Source organism: Adiantum capillus-veneris, chromosome 7, assembly GCF_014529385.1.
Source record: "Adiantum capillus-veneris isolate H3 chromosome 7, ASM1452938v2, whole genome shotgun sequence".
NCBI classification, from domain to species: Eukaryota; Viridiplantae; Streptophyta; class Polypodiopsida; order Polypodiales; family Pteridaceae; genus Adiantum; species Adiantum capillus-veneris.
Genome location: NC_140937.1, coordinates 32,737,810 through 32,754,193, shown reverse-complemented (window position 1 = coordinate 32,754,193; position 16,384 = coordinate 32,737,810). Strand labels below are relative to the sequence as shown.

The following is a 16,384-nucleotide window of genomic DNA, read 5'->3' as shown; positions in this document are numbered from 1 at the left end:
CTTGCAGCCAGGACAAAATACGGTCCATCAGGTAAAAAGGGTAATCTTTTTCAACCACCAAAGGTTCATATGATCTAATGGCAAGACAATTCTCATAGTTGATTTTCAGCGACTTGTATCTGCAATCATCCACCAGTATTGTGTTTCTAGCATCAAAATGGGGGTGCCTTGCCCACACTGTCCGTAGGTTCTTCACAAAAACAGGATTTTTGGCCACAACATCGGGCACGTGCGGCACCTCCGCCATACTCTGTCGCTAGGTCTCACAGTCTTCTTGTGATAGTATATATGCCATGCCACAAAGGTGGTTAGAAGTCTGAGTAGCTTAACATCTAAAGCACACAAGGCATTGTTACCTGCAAAATACTTCTGCCTCACATGCTGGGGGAAGCAAGCATTCAACATATTTATCATTGTTTGCCTTCTACATGAGGACCACACAATTATCTTGGCTTTCTTCTTAAGAGTTTGTATGAACTCATCAGCATCTGGCCTTACACAACAAACCAACGAGCTATTGGGATGGACGATCCGTGGTTGGTGCTCATTCGCCAAAACCCAAAGGCCTTCTCGTAGCTCTGTGTATCTTGTCAATAAGACCCCATTAAGGTCAAGCACAATCAGCCAGCCAGGTTTAGCAGCCAGATCAACCGCAAGTGTTGTGTTTGGTTGTGTCCGATCTTGCCAACAAGATCTTACTACAAACCAAAAGTCCAAATGAGTGGTGGAAAATATACAATGCAAACATTATATAAAAAACAGAGCACCACTATGACATAAGAAGTACAAAATTTGATACTGTATTGTACAGAATTTGATATTGTATTGTACCAAAGTTGATACTATATAGTACCAAATTGGGTACTATACAATATCATATTGTGGTACAATATTGCACATTAGAAGTGTAACATTGGAAAATTGCTTTGTACTATACAATATCATATTGTGGTACAATATTGCACAATAGAAGTGTAACATCGAAAAACTGCATTATACCAAACTGCAGTGTAACATTGAAAAACTGCATTTACTATACAATACCAAATCTGGTACTATACATTACCAAATTGGGTACTGTATTGCACTGTAGCAGTGTAACATTGGAAAAGTGCAATGTATGATAGTGAGCAGTAACATTGGAAAATTGTATTGTACCATAGTGAACAGTTACATTGGAACACAACTGATGAAAGACAAAGGCCAAAATTTGATTGTATTGGTAGAATGAAAAGCACATTGTGCAAAATACATAAGCACATGAGAAGGGCTACAACTTGCATGCACGAGAAAACTGGTCACGGGTGCGGTTGCGCTTCTTTCTTTGCAGACTAAAAAGCTCCGACAGGGTCACCGAATCAGTGGAATCACCTGAAATCTTTTTCACAGCATCTTCAGCTTCAGGATCCGCACTCCCGTCAGTACTGTCCACTTTGCATCCTCCACTACCACTTCCTTCTTGGCATCCTCGGGCCCATCCCCCTTCATCACATTGCCTGCCTTTTCCTTTTCTACCTCTTCCCCCTTCGTGGCCTCCCCGTCATCCCCTTTCTTGGCATCCTCTGCACATTTGTCATCCTTGGCTTCCACCCCTCTCTTGGTCTCCCTCTCAACCCCTTCCTTGTCCTCCTCCCCCATAGCAACCTCTTCCCCCTGCACCATCCAGTTCCAGTATGTGAGGCACTTTACCTCCAAAATTGTCTTTATTCCTTTTAGCATCTTTGTCCTCACAGTCACCGTTTTCTTCGCTGTCCCGCATGGTATCACAATGTTGTCCCTTCAAGGTCCCTTTTCCTTCCACACCACCATGCTTTAAATCCCGAAGAACATCCCTTATCAGTGTAGTATCCTCATCCTCCTCTCATGCATGACTTGCAGAAGATTTTGCAGCATCTGGTCCATCCTTGACTGCTTGTCCATTTTTCCCACCGGGCCCAGCCGTTGCAGCATCCTCTTCCTCTACAAAAACAGAGAAAGACAGCACTTACTTACAAACAACCTCACATTCAGTACAGGTAAGCATATTGCAGAACACACACATACTTACTGTTCACACCACGATGCCCACCGACCCAAGACTTTGCCACCTCAGGGATCGCCATGTTACAACCAGGTTTGGCACAATGATCTCTACCTAGTAGCAAAGCACTAAAGAAAAGGGGGTGATACTGATGTCAACACTCAAGCATAAAGGTTCCTACAAATCTTGCAGACTCCAAGAGCTCACCACATGCAACACACATTCCAAACACATGGATCATCTCCCCCGAATCAACAACCTGGGGCCTAGGATATAACATAAATATCTTCCCGCACTGAACATCGGCAATCATCTGCTTCACAAATAGAACATGGCCTTGTGCTTCCTTCCATGTTGCCTCCATCACATCATACTCAACATGTTGTCAACCAGCAGCAATACAAACAATCCCAAATTAGAACCCAAAAGCTAGCAGACAGTACCAAAGGCATCATGCTACCAATTAGTACCAAAATGTAGCAGACAGTACCAAGGCCATCATACTACCAATTAGTACCAAACAATAGCAGACAATACCAAGGCCATTATACTACTAGTTACTACCAAAAACTAGTTGAAAATACCAAGGCCATCACCAATTAGTACCAAAAACTAGTAGACAATACCAAAGCCATCATACTACTATCAGTACCTAATAGACAGTACCAAAGCCATCATACTACCAATTAGTACCAAAAACTATAAGGTCATCAATGCAAGAAGACAACCGTAAACTACCAAAATTAGTACCAAATCATAACCAAGAGCTACCAATTAGTACCGAATCATAACCATGAGCTACCAATTAGTACCCAATCATTACCATGAGTTACCAATTAATACCGAATCATAACCATGAGCTACCAATTAGTACCAAATCATTACCATGAGCTACCAACTAGTACCAAAAATCATAACCAGAACCTACCAATTAGTACCAAATCATAACCATGAGCTACCAATTAGTACCAAATTATAACCATGAGCTACCAATTAGTACCAAAAATCCTAACACCCACCAAAAAAAGCATTGTAAGAAGCTACCCTAACACTATGGGAGAATGCTGTTGTTACCGCACAGCATTATCGCATAAGAGGAGAGAGAGAGAGCTTCAAGAAAGAGAGAGATTGTATGCTGCAGCTCCGCTGTCGCGTTTTCCGATTTTTTCTGCGAGCATTATCGCAATTATTACCGCATATATAGCCGCCCATATTACCGCAATAGAAAAAGAATCCATGCGGCCCATTCCTCTCCCATTTTTCCCTTTATAAATCCTATTCTATTTTGTTACTTTTCAGAAATTGGTACCCCCTTTTTGCATGGAGTGTAAGAAATCCCATTCTCATTGGGATTTTTAGTACCTCTCTTCTCTTTGCTTGCCTCATCTATTGGTATGATTCTCCTACTCTACTCATTTGTACTCCATGAGATTCTATATCAAAAAATATTTTGTTTCCACCTCAAAATCTTATGTCAACTATGCATTCATATGGAAATGGCAAGCGAACGATGATCAAAATTGTATTGTCACCCCCTTTTTGCATGGAGTGTAAGAAATCCCATTCTCATTGGGATTTTTAGTATCTCTCTTCTCTTTGCTTGCCTCATCTATTGGTATGATTCTCCTACTCTACTCATTTGTACTCCATGAGATTCTATAAACAAAAATATTTTGTTTCCAAAATCTTATGTCAACTATGCATTCATATGGAAATGGCAAGCGAACAATGATCAAAATTGTATTCTTGCGTTCATAAACAAATAGCCCTTTTGTACAGCATAAGTAGAGAAAGAAGACAAAATCCAAAAGATATTTATTAATTTTCATCCTCCAAGAGATCTCTACAAGTGCTTACATCCATGTCCAACCCCGTGGTAGCTAAATCAACAAATAAATCTATTGATTCATCCTCTAAAGCCTCTCCTATTGAATCATCGTCATCCTCTCCATCCTCGTCCTAATAATTACAATGGTTGGTTATTGGGAATGGTTGGTTCTCCTCGACCTCAACTGCATCATCGTCATTGGCGTCTTCTTGAGATGGTATGGTGGGATATGCCAAAGTCTCTATGTTCGTATCTTCAACGATAGATCTGCTCCGTGGTGTGACTGGAATAACATACCAAAGTCGTTTTTGATACATACAAGGCACATAAAACACCTGTAGGTCATAGAGCAAACAACAACATGAATGTAGTTTTATATGTATCATATAATGTTTTAGTGAGTTGCACATGGACTTTACCTACTCACAACTACTAGGTTGCACCAAGTTGTCGGTCTTCCCGTGATGAAATTGCCCGGAGTCTACCATATAGAGCCCATTCTCATGTCTCTTAACCTCACCCGCAAATCATCGGCAGTCAAAGAGATATTTGTGAAATGTTCTAAAATCCACTTTGATTATCCTCTCTATTGTTCCACATTCCCTCACCTCTTGTGTTGTCGTGTCAAAGTTGCCCATAACTCCACTATCGTGAATGATTCGACGCTCATCTATCTTGCGGGTTTGAAAATGACGTCCTTCGGACCACATAGAGTTGAATGTGAAGGCCTGCAAAAACCAATCAAGATAGATGAGAAAGAGAGAGAGAGAGAGAGAGAGAGAGAGAGAGAGAGATGACACACATACACACACACACACCCACACACACACACACACTAAACCCATTGAGTATATTACCCTTGGTAGACATCCTTGTGCGTACTCCCATTCTTTAGTGCTTATTTGTTCTCCTTGTGCCTTGGCCTTGGTCATGGCATTGTGTATCCACCCAACTGGAATTAGATCAGGGTATTTGGAAAGCTCTTTAGGAAAGGGAGGTGCTCGCCTACCGCCATGCGACCTCTTCCATGCTCCCCTCTCCCTTTCTCTCGTTGTACGCACCTCCATATACATATCCACCCATTTGTCCATGATGGGAGCATTGAGTAGACAATGGTTGTTGACTATGGCTTGAAATTCCCTATCCAAAATCAAGAGAGAGCCTTTCCCACTTGGAATGTTTGCGTGTTTTTTTGGATCCTCTTCCTCCGTCTTTAAACGAGGCAATGATGGGTCTATTGTGAAAAGATATTGAGAGACATACACAAAAGCCTCTTGTACAATCCAACCCTTTGCCATGCTTGCCTAAACACATGAAACCATTAGTGATTAAAGTAACCAATAAAAAGCATTGTGAATACAATCCAATCTTAATAAGGTTTAAAGCTTAAGATCGATGAATACCTCTGGTTGTGATCGTAGCCTTACAAAGTCTTTCAAGGTCTTTAGGAACCTCTCAAGAAAGAACATCCACCTGGAGTGAACCACACCACAAATGGCTATCTCCTCAACAAGATGGAGCAATAGGTGAACTTGGCTAACAAGGATAGAACTGTGCAATTGTAGGATATGGCATTCTCTTCCATGCCCGGCTATCGATCCATAGAGGACTTTCTCACCGAGGGCCTCTCTTACAAGGACGCTTGTGATGCTTACTACTCGCAGTCTTCCTCCCACCAGTCACAATCCACCTTCGGCTTTCGATGGTTTCGAGATGTAGTACACGACCCCAACCTCGAGAGGGCATACCGCGCCCAGGCAGAGTGGCTATCCTCGCAGCAGAGTCTTCGTGGGCAGTACACACCAGCACAGCTGGCTGCCTATGGGCTCTCACCGCTTGCGACACCAGGCACCGGCACTCCGATCGTGCAGAGTGTGCCTCCCAGTGGGCCTCCCTCCACCTTATCCTCGACTTTCCCGTCACCCGCAGCTCCCTCCACCTTGCATTCGCAGCGATCCAAGCCCGCACCGTCTAGTTATCCGTCGCCTACACCACCCAGCGGTTCGGCGGGCTCGGGCCAGCGCTCTTCGGGTGGCCAGCGCTCTTCCCGTAGTGGTGGCTCACGCTCTCGTCAAGGTAGTGGCTCGTGTTGCTTTGGTGGTGGAGGGGGCAGTGCTACAGATTCACCTCCTCCTACACCCCGATCTCCTCGCTCACCCCTTGGAGCTCCACATGAGGATGAGGACCGTGATGCGCCCGCCTCGGACGCTCGTGGCTACTACTATTATATACATCGAGGGGGGGAGGTGGATCTAGGTTCCTCTTTGGGGAGGACATTTCGAGGGCACCTTAACCAGCTGATCCACTCGACATACCAAGATTGCTTTAAATCTTTCAAAGATCAGGACCCAGCCGACTTGACGTACATTCACACGACATTTCTCATGCGGTTCCCTAATCCAGAAGTAGAAGAGTTCTCCAGGCAGTGGCTCGAGGAGTACGTCAAGAATTTCTTGAAAAAATAAGAAGTCCAGTGTGTGGAGGGCAGCAAAGCGAACATTTGAATCTGAGGGTCACAACTAACACCCTGGAAATGTTCACGACGAGGAGTGGGAGAAAGCTCAAGGTGAGCTGGAGGACGAGAGAGCGGCAGGTGCTAGGGCGCACACTCGACAGGTGGAGGCGAGGGTGCAGCAAACACCCACGCATTACGGCTCGGGCGGAAAAGCAGCATGGAAAGATAAATTTGTGAGTGCGCGTATTTTCATTTGAATTGATTTAATTTGTTATAATAAGGTTAGGTTTGTGATATTTTATAATTGATATACAGCAAAATATTACTATGACCCACCCAAGCCGAGAGATCTAGAGATACAGAGAGAGCCACTCCGAATATCAGACATGGTGCTGGCTGTATGAAAACAACAAAATCGATTGCTCGCGAAGAATTTGAAAATGCATGTCTTACTCTACAGCCTGTAAGTGTGATTTTTTTTTTTAAATGAGTGCATGAAAAATTATGTATCCATTTGTATTAATTAAAGGTTTTGTTGTTTTTTTCTTTTCCAGAGTCAAGGAGTCCCTCGAGAGGTCCCAGGATCCGAGTAGCTCAATCCTCCAAGTGTTTTTGGGCCCGTCTTCTTTTGGCCACAGTTGTATAGCCCCCATGTATCGCCTATTTGGGAAATTTTGTAATATCCAATATAATTAAACACTTGATTTTGGCCCAAAGTCTTCTTTTGGCCACAGTTGTATAGCCGCCATGCATCGCCTATTTGGGCAATTTTGTAATGAACAGTTTCTCCAATATAATTAAACATTTGATTTTGGTCCAAAGTTTTTATGCAATGAAATTGTTGTTTTTCTATTTATTAAATGTATAAGAAAACAAAGGCAAATGACCAAATGGTCATCTGCTTTTTTTTAAACTGCTTCCAAATGGTCTGCTTCCAATACATTCAAAGTAGTGTCATTACAAAAGAACCATAAACTACCAAAGGGAGTGCCAGAATAGTACCAAATGCTACCAGTTAGTACCAAAAGCATTAAAAATACACCGATTCCACCAATAAACTACCCAAAAGCAACCAAAGCTACCAAAAGAACATTGTTAGATCCACTCCAGAAACTACCAAAGCATTACCAAAAACTACCAAAAGCTACCTGTAAGGATTTAGTGGTACTAGCAACACAACCACAACTACCAAAACTACCAAACTACTAAAAACAACATGATAGAAGATACCAAAACAAGAAAGTATATCTAAATAAACCCAAAAGATACCAATATGGACAAAACGCAGCAAAATAACATAGAGAAAATGCAAAAAATCCACTTGGACCTAGCAATCTACCTAGAATATGCAAGTGCCGTACAGAAGCAAAACCACCAAACTCTGTCAAACTAGCAAAGCGGCATTTATAGATACTAAAAAGCTCATGCACTACCAAAACCACTTTCTTAAGACACGGTAGAAATTACTTGTTGTAGATGAACCTCCTTCTCTAGCTTCAACATGTCCTCACTGTTTCCAAGTCGGTGAAGCATGCGTCGATTGGCTCCTAGATCAGCCTCAACCTCTTTGAGGTCCTCATCATTGAAAGGGTTTTCCTTGCTTTAGTTTTGCAAGATGCACTTCATAGTGCTCTATGTCATCCTTCTCTGCTTCACAAAAGCATTGGAACCCTCGGCTCTCAACAATGTTTCCTTGTTCTGCTGCAGAGATGCTTTCAGCTCTTTCAACCTGTCCGATGCAGATGCACTTTTCTTAGGCACTCTCTCAAGAATACTTTCTAATTCTGTAACATAATCAGGAAACTCTATGTGAAGTTGTGGTGGATCTAACTCTGTACATAGGTTACCACCACTTTGTGTAAGGTGGGGCTTCTTAACAGATGACCCTAAACCGTCGTGGGAGGCACCGTTTGCCCTTCGCCAAGTTTCAACCTTCTGCTCCAACCCTCCCCGGCGGTGGCTGACACACATGTTCAATACTGCCTCTCCAAACCTCACCCATGCGACTTTATGGTGCAAGAGTCCTTTGTTGCCACATGGAATCTCTCAAAAGCATAGCAGCGTGCAAACTTTGCAGTGATTTCCCCACAAGATGGAGGGGCTTGATATACCTTGTGGAAGAGGAACCTGCAATCTTCAAGGAGTCTTGGGTGCACATGATTCAAGTAGATCTTTGCATTATTCTGGTAGCTTTGCGTGAACACCATCATCCACTCGTCATGAGGGAGGTCTTCATCCCTAAGATCCTTTGCAAGCACCCCCTCCATGCTGAGACCATACTCTTTGTGAAGCTCCTCGGCTGTATAACATAACTTGGTCAAAATAGGGTATTCTTCCATTTTGTTTTTGCCTGCAATGTGGAAACACAAAGCTCAAATGTTAGACATTCCCTCCATCCACCAATCCAAAATACCTAAGGATGCTTCCTAAGACCTTCTATTGGCAACATTTCAGCAATGTCAAACTAAACGCTACACCCTAAACAGCCCTTTGGTCACACAGATGTTCTTCCCAATGCACAATTTGGTATTGACCAAATTTGAGGCTATACAGAGATATCATTGTACAGTACCAAATTTGGTACTGTAAAATACCAAATTTGGTAACGTACAATACCATATTTTGTACTCTAAACTTCCTCATTTTCTTAGTAAAGCCTCTTATCCTACAGGTATGATAATAGGGATACAAGAAGACCCTTCTGCATAGATGCATAGATGGAACAATACATTCACAATTGTTGAAAAATCTCATGAGATTGTGTTCCACTGAACGCATATATGCTTGAATCATGAATGCATGCAATGCAAAAAAAGGATAGCAATGCAAAGCTCCTGAGCAAGAAACAAAACATTGACTTACATGCAATGCATAGATGAAAGAATACATTCGTGCAATTGTTGAATTTTTTCATGAAATTGTGTTCGGTTCAAGGCACATATGCTTTCATGAATGCATAATGCAAGGCTCTTGAGCAAAAAACAGTACATAAACTTGCATTCAATGACCTTACAACCTTTGACATAGCTACCTCTCATGAAACAAAATCAAATTCTGTTAACAGGACATGATAGCGTACAAACACCAACCTCTTGTTTTATTTGAAGACGGATTCTTGTCCTCCGTAAAAGGTGTTGCAGACTTTCCTAATTTCTCCACAGAAATGCTCCCCTTGCTAGCCCTCGTGTTCGGTGTGTTGATGCTTCGGGGAGACTTTGTGCCTTTGAGGGGGGAGGTTGCATCCATTGTCCTGGGCTTCTTGCCTTTGTCGGGTGAACCCTTGGCAGCAGCAGACTTCCTCGCGGGCATCCTCATTGTGGCGCGGGAGCTGCATAGGGGAATCCTGAAGGTGATGTTTGAGACCTTTGTGACAGCGTTGCGCAGTCGAGAACCACTACGAAAAGCCACTGGTACTACGCAGGACACACACGCTACGTCACACGAGTTCAAACATGCAAAAAATCCAATCCATCATTGGCCCCACCCACGATGTATCTTCAAAGGGAGTGTTCATTGGATTTTTTATTTTTACTAGCTTCCCTTCTACAACATTTAATTTTAGCGGCCGAAAACGGTTCCCTCCAAAACAACCTTTTGCTTTTGTAGAAGTACCAACTAGGTACAAAGAAAAAAGATCCTTTTTTTGTACCACCATTGCATGCTTTCAGCCAGACCCAATCATAGCAGAGTTACAACTATCCATGGTCAGATTTCTAATCTATAAGGTAGTGCAAAAGGAGTTGTTGCAGCTAGCACTCTACAAAGGTAGCTAGCACTCTACAAAGGTGCCTTTTGCCAATGGAATATTCAAAAGCTACTAGAAAACATTATGTCATCCTCACACTTTTCATTGTGTGTGTAGTCTTTTCTTTCACGAATTTTGTTGATTGAATGATCATGATCACAACAAGCCCTTTTGGATGCACCCCCCCCCCCCCCCCCCCCCCCCCCCCCCATGCACGTCACAATATAATGGGTCTTATTAATGAATGATTTCAATCTTGCCATTGTGGTTGAATGATATATCATTGTATAAGTAACACGAGAATCCATAAGGAACGAGTCAGAGTGCCCAAGAGAGAAAGAAAGTGGGTTTGTGGGGGGAGAGGGGGGGGGGGGCGTCTTGTGCAATGGCATATTCTTTTAGCAAGGGTTGAGAATTCTATACTTCCACTTGGTACTCCCATGACATTTGCCGACACTCGGTATACTTTCCACATTAGGTGCTCCATGACATTTGTCGACAATGTGCTCTATGCAAACAAATAGGTGTCTAAATGCCAACCTGCAAGCATTACAAGTTTCAAATGGTTAATTGAGGGCTTTGTTGAAGGATGCGAGGCTAGGGAGGGTGAAGGCGTGGACCCATGGCGAGAGGAGGAGCGTGTAGAGAAAGTGTAGAGAGAAAAGTAGAATCCTTCGACATGTAAAAACACAATGCTATGCTTTGATTGATTAAAAACCTTACATACATAAGGTAATCTTGCCATGCAAAATACTCCACTAAATTGAGTCTGCCTGCATGCTACAGAGATGTTCCCACATAGGCACCAAATGGGCTTGCAACCTCAAGAACAAATCATTCTCATGATGCTTCGAGTTTTTGGTGTACTCGGAGAGTTCTCGTCAACCGTGAGTTTTAGGTTCTCTCACAACCAAGGGTTTTGGTACACCCATAACCTTGTACTATGGAAATGAATCCCCCACCCCCTTCTCAAACACATAGGGTGCATGTCAAAATTTAGCTACCAATAAATGGAGTTTTTGGTTGACTTCCAAACCTTGGGTTTGGATTTACCCAATAAACTCGAGAATTTTTTTACAAAAAGGAGGACTTGAATAGAAACTGATATCTTTTTGGGAGGTCTTACCACTTTGAATGTGTGGAAGTGTCTTAACACGTACAATTTATTTTTGATTAAGAAGTTGATCTAAAGAATATCACTGTCAACAGAAAGTAAATGGGATTCTGTATCACCAAACCACATGAATCTGATTTTTATTCATTTTGAAGCACTTATTTGATGGGTGATTTGTCTTACCACATTGAGTACAAGGATTCTTTTTGAAAGGGTCTCTTGTCTAATGATTGTTTCACCCGCGAATGGCACAAGGTCTGGTACTAGTGGATGGTCTAGATGAAGTTGAGGTAGGAGCACAATTACAACTGCACACATTGGGAATATCAGAAGAACTGGTAGGAGATATTGCAAATGCACTAAAATAATAAAAGAGCGAGGAGTCGTTTTTCTTCCTCCTGTAAGGAATTAATGATACCATCCGATGCAGATAGTGGATCTCACTTTTTTAAAAGAGTGACAATTTGATGGAATTCATCGGGTAAGCTTTTTAACAAAAATCTATGAGCTCTTCATTTGGTGTAACTGGGGTTTTGACATACACAAGTTAAGATACTCTTCAGTAGTTTGTTAGCTAAAGATGTTACGTTTTTGTCGACACGCATAGTAAGAGTATAAATTCATTTTTAGACTCATCATAGAGTATTTAGCTTTAGCAACAAAGATTTTCTAGCTCTATCCAGGCATCACTAGAAGAATTGATAACATTTAAATAATGAAAAGTCTGTCTTCCAAAGACGTTAGAATAATACCTAATGGTTGCTCGTCCTTGTATTGTTGCTCTATAGATAATGCCTTGGTGGTAACTGCAGCTGATGTGCTTGCCTTGTCCGTTGAGAAGCGTTTTCACTTCACAAAATTTTCCACATCAAATAACCTTTTCCCTTTATTTGCCAAGTGTGAAAGCCAGATCTGTTGATTTTATCCACTTTTGATGCCATTTTGGAATCCTCAAGAAGCGCGACAATGAGAGCTTTGGACTCGGGGAGTCTACTAGGGAATATGTAAGATAACATGTGCGAACAAAATAAGGAATTTATAATTAGTAACATTTATAGAAAAATGTCCTTACGTAAATGATTATTTAATTCAAAAAATAATTATTTTCATACGTAAGGGATTTTTTTTAATACAAAATGCATACACAAGGGGTACATATAATATACTAGTGAGAGACTGGTAAGGGATTATTTAAATGCCTCTTGTTTGCACGTGCTAGTTGCAATTTTTACATAGTGGGCTCATGGGGCTTTGGATAATCTAGATAATCTTGTTGCTCGTTGAGCTTGCTACCCGAGTGCAAGAAGGGTTCCGTACTCTAGCCCAACATCTAAATATGCTAAGACTCTCTGTCGCAGCTTTTTGGAACGCAAGATATACACCACTTGATACTAGACCAACTTTGTCAAGGCGTTTTTAGCTGCTCCGTCATTGCCACGGCCCCCTTGACATTTCACGATGCTCCTAAACCGGTTTCACAATCTTGACTGATGAAGAGGGGTGTGAAGACCCTCCAACCAAGGCTTAAAATGACAAGGCCTAATGTGAAAATATAGAAAATTGGCAATTATTTTTTCTCAAAGCGAGCAACAATGAACAGCGCCGAGCTTGATGGGCTTACACCGAGCTGTAGAAGCGACGCTACCACATCCAATGTCAAAAAAAGATGCCTTGGCCATGATGAGCGGGTTGATGGTTGCTATGACTGAATCCACACTGGTCGCTGAAGCATCTCCTCTACAACTGTTCCCATAGAGCTTTTTGAGCCATGGTCTTGGATGCTAAACTCCTAAGCTCTGATACCACATGAAGGGTTCGAGGCTAGGGAGGGTGAGGACGTGGAGCAATGGCGAGGAGCATGTAGGGAAAGTGCAGAGAGAACACAACGCTATGCTTTAACTGATTAAAAACCTACATATATAGGGTAATCTTGCCATGCAAAAAAAACTCCACTGAAGTGGGTATACCTGCATGCTATAGAGATGTTCCCACACAAGACGCCAAATGGACTTGAAACCTAACATTTGTTAAAAGCACTCACACAAGGTTTGGCAAAGTTAAGTTGACATCTTGGTAAATTGTTTGCTCTCTGAAACGAAGTCCCAAAGAGCCAAACTTTGACAATTTTGGCCAAGTTAGCTCGACCCAACCCCCCCTACTTCGCAATGCACATTCACCTTTCAAATAGAAGACGTATTTTCTTGCACTAGCAAAAACCCTACCATTGTTGTTGCTTCGTGTGAAACCTACCTAACCAAACCAGACAAACACAGTACTCTTAAGATATCTTTTGTATTGCTACCCCCTCGCCCCTTGGGACTAAATAACACAACGCGTTCAATGAGGGGTGGTGAGGGGATCCACGGCCCAGACTTTAGTAGACTGGCAAAAAATTGACATATGAAAGCATGGCCTACTAAAATGTAACATTACCAAAAAAATTCTTCTAGGAACCGATTGGAAGAAAGGGAGAGCATGGGAAATCTTCAAGTTTGTAGTGAGCTGGTTTCCTTCAAGGTGACCCTCCAAACTAGTGGGGAATATTTTCCATCAAAACATGGGGAAATTGTATGAGCGCAGAAAACATTTGGGTGTAATTGGATTACTGGCCGGGTATTTTCATTTCTTGTCCTTAAAAGAATACACTTTAAGGGCCAATGACCATATCTATGTGAAGTTAGAAAAGCACAAGAAACATTGAATCTACTAACATAGTATGGCGGAGTACATAACCCTTTACACGTGTCTCTCTCTGCGAGATGAAGGCTGAACGCCAAGTGAGATGAAAGGGAGCGGAAGAGAGAGAGAGAGAGAGAGAGAGAGAGGCCGCCAAAGGCGGCCGGCAGTACTCGTGCCACTTAATGACAAACACGAGAAACACTTAATGCGACCGTTCAGAGAAATATATATGGATTCTGCATCTGCAATACAATGTGTGAAAGGAGAAGCAACGATATACATCAAATTGGAAGCCAACACACAAACAAGAAAACGTGCAAATCAGCCTACTACTGCATTCCAATAGCACAAAATGGCTCAAACGTGTAAATCATGTGTGCTGCCCTTTCTCCTGCAACAACATTGTAAGCAAGTTAGGCATGCTCAGAGAGAGAGAGAGAGAGAGAGAGAGAGAGAGGCTTACCGCATGCAGCCCGGTCTCGTCCTCGCTACTTGTGCCGCTGTGTGCCTCACCATGATGATTCTTCTTTCTGCGCACTTTGGCTAGCCCTTCTTTCACCTTGTGCTTTATCTTTGATATGGCTCCTGTATGGTGCTTACCCTCCTTGTCATGATGGTGCTTCCCCTCCACAGCTGCACCACTTGAATCGCTGCTGAACGAGGCGCTTCCAACCTCGTGCTTCTCCTCCGAGTGCTCCCCCACTGCATGCTTCTCTATCGTATCTGCGGCCGGCTCATCCATGTACTCCTTTAACTCTCCATACCCAGCCCCTGTGCCTGTGCCATTCGGTAGTGAGTCATGAACAATCTAGCTAACAACATGAGGGTTTAGAGCACAGGTCTACGGTAATTATTAAAAATGTACATTCTTGCCTTCAACAATGGTCTTGTAGCCACTGTCGTCGCCGCCGCCGCCTTTGTCGTATTCATCGATGATATCAGCTGACTCTTTACTTGCATCTTGTGCCGGCAAGCCACCAGCATAGTCAGCAGGGAGCTCATCTTCGCCCTTCAGAGGGCCCACCAGTTTTCCAAGAAGCGAGGCCATTAATTAAGTCCTGTATACACAGAATAACAAACTGAAGCTGCCTAATTATCTTCAACAAACTACAGTATTCGTGGAGAAGAACTGATTGAAATACTGGTTTTGATTGATTCCATGGAAGCATTGACAGTGTTTGCCAATCATAAATGCATGCAGCACGCAAAAGTAATTCAACCTTCGATAGCCTGCGCCAAGGGTAATCAGGGTCCAAGATGAGAATATAGAATGTGTCCGGGAGGATGATGGTTATGGGATAAGCAAGAGCACACGGCGGCGCAGAAATGGAAGCCCAAGCTTTTACCTGAAAGGAAACCCCCCTCCCTAGTTGACACGTCGTGAGAGAGAGAGAGAGAGTACTTTTTTTCCTCCCGATAAGACCAGAGAGTGAGAGAGACAGATGACTTGTTTTTTTTCGGTAAGCGTATATACTCGGAAAGCATGACAGAGTTTAGATCATAAAGAGGGCACCTCTCTCTCTCTCTCTCTCTCTCTCTCTCTCTCTCTTCCCTTCCTAGTACAGCCGGCCGCCTTCGGTGGCCTCTCTCTCTTTCTTTCTCTCTCCCTCTTTATCGTGCGTGCAAACTTTTGGACTGTAGCCTTCAGCTCGCAGCTCTCGACACATGTAAAGAGCACTCTCACTGCCGTTATAGAATACATATAAATACATATAGATGTAACGGAAGAAGAGGAGAGAGAAAAATATACTTAGTAAGTTATCAGTTCTTTCCCTTTCCCACTGTGTTATTCTTTCTTTCTCACTTTATTATCTCACCATGTGCTCCTCCTTTATTTCCTCATGGCCTTTGCACCTGCGCCACAAGAGAACCGCCTGCTTTGTGGCCCATGCGCCTGCATAAGCGTCTACCTGAGCAGCTAAAACGACCAGACATACCCCTTCTCCCCTCTACCCGAGCTAACTTATGGCTCTGCAATACAAACGGCCAGACATACTGGGTACATTGCGCGACGAGAGAGAGAGAGAGAGAGAGAGAGAGAGAGAGAGAGAGAGAGCTGTGAGATGCCCTCGCTCCTGCAGATTGCTCTCGAGAGGTGTCATCGGAGAGAGGGGGAAGAATCCCTGTAGACGCCGACCTCCCATAATAGAGAGAGAGAGAGAGAGAGAGAGAGAGAGAGAGAGAGAGAGACGTGGCATGCATGTGGCCTCCCCTCTTGCTTCTCAATCTCTCGCCCTTCCCTTTCCCTCTTATAACTTTAATGACCCATTTTTTGAATTTTCATGATTGGGTACCCCCTACTAGCTTCGAGAAAATAAATTCATTAATTTCTTTGCAATATTCTCTTTGCTGATCTCCCCACTCTTTCTTGCCTAGGCTCACCTCCTTCCCTCTCGCCTTGGAGCCTTCTTCTTTACCTGTCATAAAATCTAATATCTAATATCTAACCAACCCAAATGATTTTCTCATATTAAATTGATCACTTAATGTGGGAGAATAAACAGGAACAAGTGTTAAGATATAGACATGTGCTTATAGATCTA

The 16,384-nt window shown here is 42.8% G+C and overlaps 1 protein-coding gene across 2 annotated transcripts; it reads right to left on the bottom strand.

Annotated features, from left to right (window-relative positions):
• Positions 1–14,039: 14,039 nt before the first annotated feature.
• LOC147453652 (uncharacterized) lies at positions 14,040–15,218 on the bottom strand. 2 transcript variants are annotated; one of them, XM_086517173.1, is made up of 4 exons: positions 15,062–15,218; positions 14,715–14,899; positions 14,305–14,618; positions 14,040–14,232 (listed from the first exon to the last, which is right to left on the bottom strand). In XM_086517173.1, the coding sequence occupies exons 2-4, from the start codon at positions 14,887–14,889 to the stop codon at positions 14,212–14,214; spliced, it is 510 nt and encodes a 169-aa protein (XP_086373299.1). In that variant the 5' UTR covers positions 14,890–14,899; positions 15,062–15,218; the 3' UTR covers positions 14,040–14,211. The 2 variants fall into 2 exon arrangements, with proteins under 2 accessions (XP_086373299.1, XP_086373300.1); XM_086517174.1 differs by having other exon boundaries at positions 14,984–15,090.
• Positions 15,219–16,384: the final 1,166 nt, after the last annotated feature.

Bases quoted from the DNA above. Each gene is read 5' to 3' on its own strand.
- LOC147453652 (XM_086517173.1), bottom strand. From the start codon at position 14,889: ATGGCCTCGCTTCTTGGAAAACTGGTGGGCCCTCTGAAGGGCGAAGAT. The intron at 14,619-14,714 runs GCAAGAATGTAC...CGAATGGCACAG, and splicing joins CTACAAGACCATTGTTGAAG to GCACAGGGGCTGGGTATGGA. The intron at 14,233-14,304 runs GTAAGCCTCTCT...ATGTTGTTGCAG, and splicing joins ACGAGACCGGGCTGCATGCG to GAGAAAGGGCAGCACACATG.